The sequence below is a fragment of the Castor canadensis genome, chromosome 1, assembly GCF_047511655.1.
Source record: "Castor canadensis chromosome 1, mCasCan1.hap1v2, whole genome shotgun sequence".
In the NCBI taxonomy this organism is placed as follows: domain Eukaryota; kingdom Metazoa; phylum Chordata; class Mammalia; order Rodentia; family Castoridae; genus Castor; species Castor canadensis.
The window spans coordinates 193,738,264-193,753,785 of NC_133386.1; the positions used below are offsets into that span (position 1 = coordinate 193,738,264).

Here is a 15,522-nt window from a genome sequence, read left to right on the forward strand (position 1 = left end):
TATTCAGTCAGTACATCACACTGAAATCAATACAAAGGATATCTGTATGGTGGCTTAAAAATAGTAGCACACTTTAATAAAATTCTCATAATCTAAAATGCAAGTTTTCATCCTCATAACTTCCCTCTGGCCATTGGAAATTCTTCAGTCCTCCAAATTACTCATTTGGCAGGAATGTTTATGAAGATTATAACTATTATGAAGACCCTCCAACTATTGACGTCATACAGTTTCAGAACAATGTCTTTCATTTAAAGAAGTATTTGATTGGTTTGGAGTTCTTAATTTATTGTGCAATGGTTGCCACCCCACCTAGGCACAGCAAGATATAAGAGAGGCCTTGTCCTAAATAAGCTTGGTTTGTATTTGGGGAAATAGGAAAGATGATACTCAGAGCTTGAGGGAAAACACTTGTGAGGTATAGGCCCCTAGGATCTCAAGTAACTGACTTCCACCCCAAAGTCAGAGCACAAATGAGGCAAAGCAACTCAATTGGATCCTTGTGATTGAAAAGCATTTCCAGAAGTCCCAAGAAATAATATTGCCATGGGGGAACATCTGACATCCATGCCTAGCAGAGGACTCTGCCAAACTCCCTCAAATCTGTCCACCTCGGTACCACCCCACTGCCCTCAAGCTGATTTCAAGGTAGTGGCCCCACACTGACATGCAAGGCCAAGCTGAGTGCCATGTGGGGGAGGCCACAAGGCCATCTTTCTGAATGCTCAGATAAGATAAAGGGGGCACAAAGTCAGGTTGGACACACAGTGTGATTTCCACAATATGGTAATTTTATACTACTCTTTAGGATTTCACAAAACTACTTATGAGAAGGAATGACCTTAGTTACCCTATGTTCAAAGCATTCTGTGTGTCATTCTGTGATTCAGTTCTGCCCCCCCCCCACTCTACAAATGAGAAAATGGAGGCTCATAGAGTTAAATCAGTTTCCCAAGGTCACAGATCTAGTAATTGTGGGAGCCTAGATGCAAATATATTTTCTTGAGTGATCTCCACTCCAACCAGGAAGGCTAGGGACATTTGAATTTGTTAATCCTCAGAAAAACTTGCCTATGCCCTGCTTAAAAACAAAGAATCTGAATTCCAAGGAGGCAAAAAGACTAGCAGATGCTAGAGGCACAATTCATAGCCTGGCCTTTTGATCTCCAAAAAAACTCATTTGCCTCTCCCTCCAACACAGGCAAGATTTTTCACCATCCTATTGACACCATTTGCTCTTGAGAGAGTGGAATTAAAACAAGATTCAGCCTTGTTTTAATCTGCAAACTCAGATATCCAGAGGCCGCTAGACATTTGCATTTCCATCACTAATTACTTCTGCAGCTCCTCTCCAAATGTTGTCCCTTCTCCTACTTGCAGCTCTTTGCCTGCAGAATCTGAGATTTTGAGAATTTATAGGTGCTAAAGACCCCTTGGAGATACCTAGATTGAAGTGGTTCCTTTACAGTTGATGAAGCAAAGCTCCAAAGATGAATTGATTTGCCTAAGGTCATGGACGCCTTTTAGCTTAGCCTTAGAGATCTTTCGATACCAGCTCCTACATCAGTCTCCCTGAGTCAAGAGGCTGCTTCATAAAGTGACCTGTTTGTCATTGGCCTTCTCTAATAATTGGCAAGGTGACCCAGGTTGAGCCAAAATATGTCTTCCTTCAATCCCTACTGAATGTACATGGTCCTCTCTATCTAAATTAATCTTTGTGTGATCTCCTAAAGGTTTCTGTTCTTTTTCTATCTGAAGCTTGGTGGAGAGATTTCTGTTTTTACCCCCAGGTCAATTGTATATGGCTAAAGAGGCCAGAGAATGCTTTTAACTGTTTTTATGAAGGCTCTTTCCAAACACGTTGAGAGGGCAGTTGGTTCTGAAAATAAGAACTAGTAAGAATCACCAGTTCAGGATAATCCAATGCTGTGCAAGTGAAAGGGGCTCCAGAGGCAGAAGGCAGCATCCCGCAGGGAGTCTTAGCTATAGGCAGGGCACCTGCAGTACAGGTGGACCCTCAGTTCATGGGAGCAGGATTTTAAGCTGGGCTGAGACTGGGTGTTATGTGAGTGAGTGTGCGTGTGTGAGTTGGCAGAAGAGTGGGTGTGTTGTTAGTGGGTGAATGTGTGAGGCTGAGCGAGAGCATATCGGTGTGTGAGTGTGTCTGAGTATATACGCATTGATGGTGCAATGACAGATTAATAATACTGTATCTGTCAGGGTCTCAGCAGGAAACAGATGGCACATTCAAATTGGGTAATTTGAGGAGAGTTTAATGAAGGGACTGCTTTGAAAGTGTGGGCAGGGTGCGGGGAAACTGAGAGGATACCACAAGGCTCAGGGACAGTAACATGACAAGATGGGTCACCATACAGGTCTGAAGGGGCAAGGAAAGGAGGCAGTTGTTGGAAGCGGAGAGACACAGACCTATAAGGAAAGTGCAGCCTGATTAGAGCATGGCCCAGGCAGTCCCACCAGCAGCCACAGCAGAGACAAAGGGGCCTATGAAGCTGCCTGGAGCAGGGAGAAGCACTAATGGAGGGGCACCTGTGGTATCTAGCCCTAACAACTTTCATTTGTGCAAGTATAGCCATCTACCATCTTATGGAGGTCTCAGCCTCTTTAAGCCCCTGAGGAAAGCATGGACTGCTGCCCAAGAAAAATGCACGTATTCACAGACATAAACAATATTGCAGACAATTTATTTTTAAAAAAGATACTTTATTTCTAAAAATAGGATATAAATGCCTTCTCAGAGTAATAAATGCAAACAACATGATCCAGACAGTAATGACAGGGGCTCCCCCTCCCTCTTCTGGTCCTCCTTCCCTTGCAGGTTGCTTACATCCTAGATCTTTGGAACTCTCCTTCCAGTCCTTTTCCTGTGTGTTTACATTTTTGCAGTATAAAATTCAGGTTTCCATACACCTCTAAAAGCCTATCCCTGACCCTCAGATTAAGAGCCCCTAGAGTTAAGTCTGAAAAATCCTTTCACACCTATTTTGAACAGGATTCACAGCCTACCTCCCCACCCCCCACCCCCGCCCTGCCCACAAAGTAAACTCAGAAAGGTTTTCAGCCTTGCCTAGATGACACAGCCTAAGTAAAAGACGCATCAAAACTCAAAGCCGGGGTCTGGCTATATCCGTGGCTTCTAGCATACCTTCCACCAGCACATGGCTTGCAAATGGGGGGGGAAAAAAAAAAGCTGTTAAATGCTGGGAGAGAAACAGAACAGTGTTCACAGCCATGTCTGACTTCCCATTTCTCCTCTGAGAGCTCCTAAGGCAGCTTTGCTACTAAAAGGCAATGCAGTTTTGGATTTCCTCTCTTGGTGTCTGGGACGAAAAAACACTTGTTCAGATGCTAGATGTTCCTCATGCGGTAGGTGTTTCTAGCGATCATTACGGGTTGGAAATGTACCCACAGCAGATTTCATGAAGCTCTGAGATTTGGCCTCAGTTCTGCTTTCATGCCAAAGCGTGTAGATCAGCAAGATAGATCCTCGGCCAATCAACAGAGACAGAATCCAGTGTGCCGCTGGCTTTGATCACTCTTTCTACAATCTGGATTTTTCTCCTTCCAAAAGCCATAGAATAAATGTGTGTTAAAAGCAGCCACTCCCATCATTTCTACAGAAACCATGGAAGGCCCTCTTCAGCTGGGTGCATTTGCTTGAATTCCTCATGATCCTTTTTCTTCTTCACTTTTTCTCCTCCCAGTACTAGGGATTGAACCCAGGTCCTCACACTTGCTAGGCAAGTGCTTTCCTATTGAACTACACTCTCAGCCCTTTTGTTTGTATTTTCTTTTTGAGATAGGTTCTCAATAATTTTGCCTAAGCTGGTCTTGAACTCATGATCCTCCTACCTCCACCTCCCCAGTAGTTGGGGTCACAGAAAGTATGCCACCATGCCTGGCCTCCTCTTCATCACCTTGAGCTGTCATGGGAAGTGAGATAATTCAAGTGATCCTGGATTGACACAGCCCTGTGTAGGGTTCATGTCCATCTGATTTGCACTACTACTGTTACTGGTAGAAAATATCATCTGACACTCATTGTGCACTTACCAGGGAGCCAGGAACTTAGCAAGTGCTCTTCATGAATTATCTCTTCCACTCTGAGGAGAGAGCATTTTCCAGCTCAAAATCTGGGGCTTGGAAGTTTCATTTTCCTGGGCCTTGGGAGTTTCATTTTCCTGTCCAAGACCACACAGCTTATCAAGCTAGAGCCTGAATTCAAACGCTGGCCGCTGGCTCCAGAGCCTATGCTTATAGCCACAAGTAAACTGATAGAACCAGTTTGGTTGCCTCCATTTTACAGATGAGGAAACTGAGGCCAAGCATATCACTCCCAAAAGCAGACAGCTAATAATGTGTGTCTCAGGTACAGCTTCTGACGTTTGTGTCCACTGATCTTTCCCTGCCTTATTAATTAAGGATAAATTAATATGATTTTTTAAAAAAATCAACAACAAACAATTTTTTAAATGTCTTCCTTTGAGGCTGCTTAGGTCCCTCGATTGTGGATAAATGAACTTGGCTTTGAACCCTTCTCTAAGGAGAGGCGTTCCCCCAGCTCTAAGGACTGGGCCCCGTCCCAGGTGCAATGAGTCTGCCAGGAGATATTTTCCTATCAGTATGAAATCAACTGTAAAAAGTGAATTTCTGCTGGCAAAATTACTTCTCACCAGGCAAAGCTTTGCTGAGAACACCACCTCCTTTACGTAGAAACCCAAATTCCAGGCCCAAGTTTTCCCTTTCAAGTCAAACCCGGAAACCACAAGTTTGTTGCTGTTTTTCCTGCTGCAGTAACAGTTATGTGTCCCCACTTTAGGAAGGAGTTTCCACCACTCTACCAGAGGATGGATCATTTCTAAACAGATGTCTGAGAGCTTCCAATAGACTTGTACATCGTGATAAAAATCCTTCTCCATTCAGCAAACGTTTATTGACTGATTTCTGCAAATGTCAGCTTAGCATGGGGAAGCACTTGTAAAGGCTGGAGCTAAAATCCAAAGCTAGAATCGGGCTGTTCCTATAGTTCATGTGTTTCCTTGCACCTGAGGTATCCAGGCCTCAGGAGGAAGCCCTTTGTGGATAATGAGGGGAGGAGTCTGAAGGTAACTTCCATCTTCCAGGTTATATTATGTGCTAAACTTTGTGGCTGATAAAAAGATGAGTTACACCAGTTTCTATGATCGGGGCATATTTATTCTAGTGAACCCAAATGACAAAACTGTATGTACCCCCAAAATAGAGTCAGCCTTCCATGTCCATAGATTCTGTGTTCATGGATGAAACCAAACATGATCAAAGATATTTGAGAATATAATTACATCTGTCCTGAACAAAAACAGACTTTTTTTTTTTTTTGGCAGTACTGGGGTTTAAACTCAGGGCCATCACACTTGCTAGGCAGGTGCTCTACCACTTGAGCCACTCCGCCACCCTTTTTTTTTTTTATTGTTTTATTATTCATATGTGCATACAGGCTTGGGTCATTTTTCCCCCTGCCCCCACACCCTCCCTTACCACCCACTCCATCCCCCTCCCCGTCCCCTCAATACCCGGCAGAAACTATTTTGCCCTTATCTCTAATTTTGTTGAAGAGAGAGTATAAGGAATAATAGGAAGGAACAAGTGTTTTTGCTGGTTGAGATAAGGATAACTATACAGGGAGTTGACTCACATTAATTTCCTGTGCATGTGTGTTACCTTCTAGGTTAATTCTTTTTGATCTAACCTTTTCTCTAGTTCCTGGTCCCCTTTTCCTATTGGCCTCAGTTGCTTTTAAGGTATCTGCTTTAGTTTCTCTGAGTTAAGGGCAACAAATGCTAGCTAATTTTTTAGGTGTCTTACCTATCCTCACCCCTCCCTTGTGTGCTCTCGCTTTTATCATGTGCTCAAAGTCCAATCCCCTTGTTGTGTTTGCCCTTGATCTAATGTCCACATATGAGGGAGAACATACGATTTTTGGTCTTTTGGGCCAGGCTAACCTCACTCAGAATGATGTTCTCCAATTCCATCCATTTACCAGCGAATGATAACATTTCGTTCTTCTTCATGGCTGCATAAAATTCCATTGTGTATAGATACCACATTTTCTTAATCCATTCGTCAGTGGTGGGGCATCTTGGCTGTTTCCATAGCTTCTGCCACCCTTTTTTTGTGATGGATTTTTTTCCAGATAAGGTCTCATGAAACTATTTGCCTGGGCTGACTTCAAACTGCAATCCTACCAATCACTGCCTCCTGTGTGGCTATGATTATAGGTGTGAGCCACTGGCACCGGGCTGTATGGCCACTATGTACACGGTGTTTACATTGCATTAGGCATTATAAGTAATCTAGAGATTATTTAAAGGATATAGGAGGATGTGCATAGGTTATTTGCACATACCATGCTATTTTATTCAAGGAACTGGAGTATCCATCAATTTTGGTATCTCCAGGGGCTCCTGGAACCAATCCCCTGTGGATAGCAAGGGACAACTGTATTTTGTGCTGGGACAAATCAAGAAAAATCAAGATGAAGTGCAGGTGAAGCAGAGTGCAGGATGTAGGTTCAAGTCTTGAGCAAGTTTCATCCCCTCCTTTGGCTTCAGCTTCCTCCTCTGTAGAATGGGCTGGTTAAAGGTGATCATTTTTAAAGCCCCTTCAAATTGTAACAGCCTAAATCAACACATATGGGTGTCTAGGGAAGGGCTTTCAAAACCCAGGCTGCTGAAGCATGCACTATTATTTATAGACCCATCCATTAGAATGGAGCTGCAACCCTGCCTTGCAGAAATATATCTGACAAATGATTTGTTACGGTAATTGACGTTTGTACTTACTCATCTGTTATCTATTGCTGCTAATGGCACAAGAGACCAGACACGTGAAGCATCTCAGCACTGTCAGGCCTCAAAACTGTTCAATTTAGTCATGTGTTGGGGGTGTCCTGTCTGGTCACAGGACAGGTGTCTCAGTGAAAGTTGCAGAGAAAAAGCACACACAGCAAGGTCTTGTGAAGAAATTTACACAATGAGAACCAACAAGGAGGCTGAGGCAGGTAGGAAGGAACAAAGTGGGCCATTGTAAGAACAATGGGAGCCTGGTTTTGAGCTGGAGTCCCTGACAGGAGTAGCAGTCACAGAGAGACACAGTTACAGGCAAAGCCAGGGCAGAACAGGGAAGCAGCAGACAAAATAAATGCCACCCCACTTTCTCCTTCCTGCTCTCTAGTTTCCTGCTAGTACCTCTCATTGACCAAGCCCCTGAGACCAGAAGGCAAGAGAGCCAGGGAACACAGCCTGTAGAGGTTGCCTACAGCCCCACAACACCGAGACTGGGCCAGGGACAATTGGAGACAAGTTAGTCCACCAGCTTTCCGCAAGTGTCTGAGCTCAGTGGCCCTTCCATGTGTGCTCTGAAGAGAAGTCTCCCATCCCTGACAGCTCAGCCCTGCCTGAGCCTCTACTCTTCTTCCTCTTCCCCTTCCCAGCTCAGTGCTGGCAGGCAACTGGGCTGTGTCCTTTCCTCAGATACTTAGGCATTATTAAAACACAGTAACATGGTGCTGTCCTCAGCAGCTACCTACCTACCATGCTTCCTGCGTACCATGCACCTACCTACCAAGCTTCCTGTCTCCTGGGGCTGCAGTGATCTCTCCTTTCAGTTCCTGTCTTAGGAAAGCAGCAAAGGTAAGCAGGTGCTTTGGAGTCAAGCAGCCACAGTTCAGATTTCAGTTGTGCCCCTTGCAGGTTGAGTAGCCTGAGAATTTCTATGTTTTCTTCATCCTGCAAAACCAACTGAGACAGTGTTACCTGATGATGAATAGATAATAGTGATTGAAGGCTGTGTGCTCATTTAATCCTCTCAATAACCCTACAGCTATTGCTGTCATCTCCACTTTTAAAGGACACACAGGGAGGTGAGGTAGCTGACCCAGGGTACTATTTCAAGTGGCAAAGTCAAGATTCAGGCCTGTCCCTAGTCTACTGGCTATCCTGCTGAGCTCTGTTGTGAGGGGCAGCCCACTGCAAAGCAGGAGTAAGTGCACCCCATATAGTATGTTCCTACCCTTCCCACTCCCTCTACACAGGGGCTACTTTGCAGCAATAGCGCTTACTTTCCCACCTAGCCAGCTGCTAGATCCATTTGGGAGACAAACACCCTGTTGTTACTACCTTACACTAGCTCTACCTGCCCAGTTAGCAGGAGGAAACCCTGAGGCCAATATTGCTAAAGTCAGTCTTTGAGAAGTCAACAACCTCAGAAATTCATGTGTTCTTCTAGCAAGCATTCGTCCAAACCCTTACTGTGGGCACTAGGTCATTGGGCAAAGAGACGGTAAGACAAGGCTTGTAGTCCATAGTCTACATGGTCATCTACAGTCTGGAAGGGCAACCCGGCAGGATTTCACAGCCTTAGCTCTGAACTGGTAAGCCCATTCTCCAGAGGAAAAAAGAAGGCTAAATCCTGATTTGTAGTGTCCATGGTGTAAATACTCCACTATGGTTAATTTCAAACTACAAGTGTGAAGTCACTAAAAATGGAATTGGGAAGATATGTACACAATTGTCTCTGCCACCCAGGACAAGACAGACCCAGTCACAGCCACTTTCATCCATCTATACCCTTCCATGCTCTTTCAGCTTCTTCAAAACCACATTTTCCAGGCACGGTGGTACAGTCCTGAAATCCCAGCTACTTGGAAGGTGGAGGTAGAAGGAGTGTAATTAGAAGCCAGCTGGGGCAAAAGTTAGCCAGAGCCTACTATCTCAAAAGCAAACCAGGTGTGGACGCACATTCCTGCAGGCTCTGTTACTTGGGAAGAGGTGGTAGGAGGATCGCAGTCCAAGACAGGCTAACGCAAAGTTAGCTGAAGACCCTATCTGTAAAACAAACCAAAAAGGAAAGGACCTGGGGTGTGATTCAAATGGCAGAGCACTTGCCTAGGAACCACAAGGGCCTGAGTTCAAACCCCATGACCACCAAAAATAGAAAAATAAGCACCATGTCCTTTCCCAAGGTAGGGCATGCAATTCCCTCAACTAAGAAAGCTGCCTCCATTTCTGGCCTTTGTACCTTTTAACTCCCCATCCTTCAAGTCTCAGCTTGAGTGTCACTTTTATACAAAGCCTTGCCTAACCTATCCTAGGCCAAATGTCTTCTCTAACTGTGCTCTTAGGATGGCACACCTTTCCTCAGCCTTTCTTTATGTCCAATTTTAACAACGTACCCAGTTTTATGTGATTAATTAATATTTCTCTACCTCTCAAGAGAAAGATCACCAGTGTATTAGCAGTGCCTAGCACAGTGTCTGGTATACAGAAGGTGTTGTTGAATGATGAAAGAATGATGGGCCATCTGAGGCAAATCCCTAATGGATGACTAGGAGTTCACAAGGTAGATAAGGGAGAAGAATGGAACAGCATGGGCAAAAGCTGTGTCTTTACAGTGTGTTTGGGAAATATGAGAAGGTGTTGGAGCAGAGGTACATGGTAAGGAATCAAACTGCAGGTGAGACCAGGTTAGGGATGGGGCTTGTGCTGAATGGTGGTGTCATTCACATCAACCATGTTTTCCAGCCAAGAAAACTAAAGTCGAAGAGGTAAAAATCAGAATTTAGGAGAAATCAAGGCCCAAGTATGGTGTAGTTCAGCCCTTTCCCTCTTCAGATGAAGAGACCAGGGGGTCCTTCCTCTCACACTGTGTGACTCTCTTGTGCTTCCTGTTCTACACACAGTCAATGTCTCAGATGGAGATCCCCTAGCAAATGCAAAAGGATCACCCAGCTGGAGTACTGAGAGAAATTAGTCAGGGCTTAACAGAAATCAGGCAACAAAAAGAACAATCTAGAATGCAGGGCTGCCCCAGTCTTTTAATTTCTGATAACAGTACCACAGACGGGATAAGTTATAAAGACAGGAGGTTTATTTTGTCTCATGGTTTTGGTCCAAGATAGAGGGAGGATGTCTGGTGATGGCCTCTTGCTGGCAGAGGCCAGAGGCATCACAGGACATTATATACTGAGAGACAGGGAGCTAGCCAAACTGGTTTTTACAGCACACCCACTCTTGATATACCCATTGATCCATTCATTAATCCTCTTCAAGGTCCCACATGGCCCCACCTCTCAACATCCCATAATGGGAATTCAATTTCAGCGTGAGTTTCAGAGGGAATAAACCATAAGCAAACCACAGAAGTGGCCAAGAGTGTGGGTTCTACAGCTCAACTGACTAGCCTGAAATCCCGGCTTTATTCTCCAACTATTGGTTTTGTGACATTAGATAACTTGCTTAGCCTTTCTGATTCTGATTAACTCCTCACTTATAATGTAGGAAGAGCAATAGTTCTTAATTTCATGGGGTGGTTGTGAACATGACATGAGTTAATAAGTGTAAGACACCTGGCACAGAACCTGAAACATGGTAAGCACTCAGTATACGTTAGCAGTTATCTCCAGGAGTCAGAACAGTGTGATGATTAAGGTAAATTTAGATATTATTATTTTATTTTATCCTGATCCTAGGATAAGAAGAAAGTGGATATGAGCACTCTTTCAACAACTCATTCTCCCCACAGTTCTTTTTATTCCCATTTCCCCCGCCCTCCCCGCCCTGAGAGGTTGGGTGACTTTCCCAGGTTCAAGAAGCTAGTTCAACAGTCAAGCACAACACTCAGATTGCCTAGGACCTTCATCAAGAGTTTATTCCTAGAATGACCCTTTTTCTATCTAATTCTCCCTGCATTTACCTCATTCTTTGTCCTGTGGCAAAATACCTCTCACTGAATCTCAATCTTCTCAGCATAAAACTAGGGGGAGAGGGTGAGGTTATCATAGTCTGGGTAAATGTTGCTAATTGCTTTGACAAACAACCCCCTCATCTCAGCATCTTAACACCAAGGTTTGTGTCTTGCTCAGGGTGCCAGTGCACCGTGGGTCAATGGAGGTGGGGAGTTCCATGCAGTCATTCAGGGATCTGTGCTCCTGCCACCTTGAGTCAGTCTTCCTTAGGGCCTCAGAAATCTCCCCTGACTCCTGAGCAATTGACCATCAAGTTGAGAAAAGGAAGAATGAAGACAGTACATTGCACTGAATCACCTCAGCCCAAGACGGCAAGCCTTGCTTCCATTCGCTTTCCGTTGACAAGAGAGTCATGGGGCCCCAGCTAGATACAAAGGACAGGGAAATGGGCTCCAAGTATGTCCCAAGAGAAAAGGTAACCCAGACCCTGGTAACCACTGAGCCATCCCTGCTGTGAGGGTGGTGGACCAGATTCTGTGCTCCCCACTGGCCACATTGGAGCACAGAAGTCATGACTCCTGAGTCCTTCCCCTTTCTAAGCCTGGGACTGCCTCCCTGCACTCTGTCCCTCTTCCCTGTGTTTGTCCCTCCTTGCTGTACCCTGTCCCTCCTCCCTGTGCCCTATCCCTACCTTTTGTGCCCTCTCCCTCCTCTCTGTACTCTGTCCCTCCTCACTGTACTCTGTCCCTCCTCTCTGCGCTCTGTTCCTCCTCCCTCAAGTCAGGGAAGAGAACGAGTCCCTGCCAAGCCTCCTCGAGGGTGGGTGGCTGGTGAGATAATGATCTTAACCATGCTTATTGCCTCTTGGAAGGCAGGTGCTGGAGAAAAACCAAGTCCGCTCTGATTTTTCTCCCTGTTCCTTTCACATTCCTTCCCCGGATAAATTTAGCCAGCCCTCACTCAAACGGCAGGGCCCAGAATGCCGACTTCTTGTTCTCTGAATTGATGTCAGAGCATTTTTCATGATTGCAGACTTAGGCCAAAAATGAAGGCTTCAGGACCATAGCCCAACTCTGCCCTGCCCCAAACATCTGTAACCAACCCTCTCTCCCCTGCCCATTCCCCCATGGGTATCAGGTGCCACAGTTCTGCAACAAGGGCCTTAAATTCTCCAGTGCTGTGAGAACAGGAGGGCTATGAGAACTTGCATAAGGGCTCCCTGCATCCTTAACAGCTACCTGGACCTGGAGACAGGATGGTTCAGGAATCTGGATATGGACTTTGACGTCATCAGTACAGAAGCAAGTTACGTTCTCCTCTATCTCTTCATCTATAAAATGGGTCAACAACACTGCTGAGATGCTTATATTATGAGATTTACTTGTGTTACTGGTGCTCTGTAAATGGTGGGTGTGGAGATGTTCGTAGTCTCTGCTAACCCTCAAAACCTGAAAACTACAGGGAGGACTTCCTGGAGCTTTCTTCCCACTCCAGATACTTCTTTTCCAGAATTGTTTGAAATCTCCTGAGAGACCTCCTTAGAGAACTGGATTCTTGGACCTCCGCATTAATATAGACACAAGATACTTCCCAGCATCCATGTCCTCATCCTCCCATTGCTGAGCCTTGAATTCATTACTTTGTCTTGGTCTGTGCAGCATTCCCCTGACACCGCCCAGACATAACTTGCCAGAGTTAAAGATGGTCTCACCCTCCCCTCTTTCCCTAACCTCCAAGCCGTTCCTTCTTCAGGCTGAGGCTGCACTTCCTTAAGCCCCTTTCTTGGGCCACTCATTTTTACCCTGGGTCTCACTCTTTGTAGAAGTTCCTCTTGCCTATCCTACTTCTCTCCCTTCAGTTGCGATGCCCACGGGAAACACCTTTCTGGGTCAAGCTCCTCCTAGAACCTTAACTCACTAGATAGTTTTCAGTCTTACTCAGGCAGCAAGTGCATCACTGAAGCACACAAGCTCTGGCCATGCCCAGGCACAGACAGAAACAGAAAATATGCTGTCTGTGCTTCTGTAATCCTTCCCAACCTGGATAAGCTCTCAGGCCACAATGGGGATGGTTAGGGTAGATTTCCTGGAGTGAAACAGTGGGTAGTCTCAAGGGGGTGATTGGATGCAGGGGGTCTTCACAAAGATGCACCTAGGATAAAGGGAACCAACCTGGCTGGTGAAGGGTCCCCGGTCTGGCAACATGTGGAAACTGCTACCATGGGGCTAGTGTGGGCAAGGAGAGGAAGCGGTGCACAGAACCTAGAGAAAGGTGAGACTATAAGACAGCGTTGCTCTACAGGTTCTTGGCCTTCAGTGGAAAACTAAGCCACTGCTAGTGACTCAGTAGACTAAACACCCTGACTTTCTGTGCCATTCCCGCCCCCCCACCCCGGTCTCCTCCAGCCACTGATCTGTTAGTATTTACCTTTGACTGAATCCACCTGGAAACTGGGCAGGGCGCTTGGTCAAAACACTCTCTCAGACCAGGCTCCCAGGATCCAGAGCTGGGCAGAGAAGACACAGAGAATGAGGGTGGAGAGGCAGACAGAATCAGGGATTTCTATGAAGAGTTGGTCTCAGCTAGGCACTGGTGGCTCACACCTATATTCCTGGCTACTTGGGAGACTGAGATTGAGAGGATCAAAGTTCAAGGCCAGGTTGAGCAAATAGTTTGTGAGGCTCCATCTCCAAAATGGGCTGTCAGTGTGGCTCAGGAAGTAGAGCTCCTGCTTGCAAGTGCAAAGCTCTGAGTTCAAATCTCAGTTCCACCAAAAAAAAAAAAAAGAGTTGGCCTCAGCAAGTGTATACCCACTATCGCTAACAAAGCATGTCTATTTCTATAGAGAAGGAAACTGACACACTGAGAGCTAAGTTACATAAAAGGCCACACTGGCAGCAAGTGGTGGAGCCAGGAGTGAGACTTGTTTCTGCCCAGCTCCAAAGTTCCCCATTACCCAATGGCAGCCAGAGCAGTGGCCAAGGATTTTTGCTTTAAGGTGACTTTTCTCCATCACAATTACCATCCTCCCTGTGCCTGTAATCCTCCACTATTGATTTGCTTGGGCAAACTGCTGTACAGTTTCGAATGCAAATGTCCTTGGGAAGGGTACCACATCACTCATTCAGAGAATGAGTTCCAAGATCCCTCTCCCTGAAGAGAGAGAGGCCTGGGAATCTGTGGGGACCACAGCCACTCAGAGGGAGACAGCCAGCACTGAGTAAGAGCAGTGTTGGCCACACACACTCACAGAGCTGTCTGAGATTTTTCATTCCCATTGTCTCATTTAATCCTCACCATTCTCCAAGGATGCTGGCACCACAAACCTACTTTGGACCTGTGGGACAGTAGCCTAAAAAGAGATCAGACCATGCTAATATTAGGGTTTGGGTTATGATAGGCAGACAGTGCACTGGCTTTAGAAGCCAAAAGATTGATGCAATTCAAACCCCAAATCCAACTCTTAAGTGAAACCACAGACAAGTCCCTTCCTTACCAAAGTTGGGGTGTGAATACCTCCCCTCTTGTGTTGAGCTCCCACCTCTGCCTGTGGTGAGAATGAAATGTGATTGTTCTCATAAGTCCCCAGCTCAGTATAAGTCTCCCAGCAGCCAAAGCAGAGAAGGGATAGAGGACTTGGGCAAATCTAGTGCTGAGTTTCGCCAGTTAAGTAACCCTGGCCATGTTACTTGACTCCTTAGAGCCTCATTTGAAAAATAGGACAATTAGCCCATGTTACTAGCTAATGCCTGTAATCCAAGATGCTTGGGAGGCTGAGATCGGGAGAATCATGATTTGAGGCCACCCAGAGTAAATAATTCGTGAGACCTCGTCTCCAAAAAATGTACTAGAGATGTAGCTTAAGCAATAGAGCCCCTGCTTTGCAAATACAAAGCCCTGAGTTCAAACCCCAGTCTCACCAAAATAACAATAATAATGATAATAATAATAATGCAATTATTTCCCTGTGCCATAGGAGGTAAGGTGTCTAAAAACACTTTTTCAGCTGCTATACACATGTAAACATATTTCTTCAGCAAATAACAACAACCAATATCAACAAGTACTTCCTGAGCACTTACTATGTTCCAAGACAGTTCTGAACCCCTGACATTATGTGGTTTCACTCAATTCTCAAGACAACTTTGGGAAGCAGGCCTCTGTATTGTTTCCACTCACAGATGAGACAACTGAGTCTCAGAGAGGTTAAATAACTGTCCCCAGGTTGCACAGCTGATAGGTGGTAAAACGAAGATTTGAGCCCAGATTAGATGAGAAGCCTGTGGGAGAGAGGAAGTACCTGCAGTGAGCTGGGCCCTGAGATACCCAAACAAGTAAAACTGAAGAAGCCTGGAGTCAAGCAGTGGCTCAGACTTGTACACAACAGAATTATATGGAGAAATTCTTTAAAAGGAAGAGTCTTTGGTCTCGCCCACAGAGATGCTGGTTCTACAGGTTCTGGGTATAGTTTGGGAATCTGCTTTTTAAACAAATCCACAAGATGATGCCTGTGCAGGAGGTCAGGTAACCACACAGGGAGGACATCTCACCAAACCACTGGTAAGGGCTCCTTAGTAAATGAGGATCACGGGGCTCCAGAGGACCTTGGGGATTCAGGCAGGAGAGACAGGAGCCCATGGGGAACCTACTTTCTCCTCTGGCCTCCAGGTTTGCCAAGTACTACAAAATGGAGAATGGCAGTGAGTATCGCACACTCCTGAAGGCTTTTGGCATCCGCTTTGACGTGCTGGTGTATGGAAATGTGAGTCCTAGATGGGGTG

At 45.6% G+C, this 15,522-nt stretch overlaps 1 protein-coding gene across 1 annotated transcript in view; it reads left to right on the forward strand.

Annotated features, from left to right (window-relative positions):
* The window catches only part of P2rx3 (purinergic receptor P2X 3), a 34,103-nt gene that overhangs the window by 14,711 nt on the left and 3,870 nt on the right, over positions 1-15,522 (forward strand). The window contains exon 10 of the mRNA XM_020167647.2: positions 15,410-15,503. Within this exon, the coding sequence (XP_020023236.2) occupies positions 15,410-15,503 (94 nt within the window). The remainder of the gene's footprint in view (positions 1-15,409; positions 15,504-15,522) is intronic.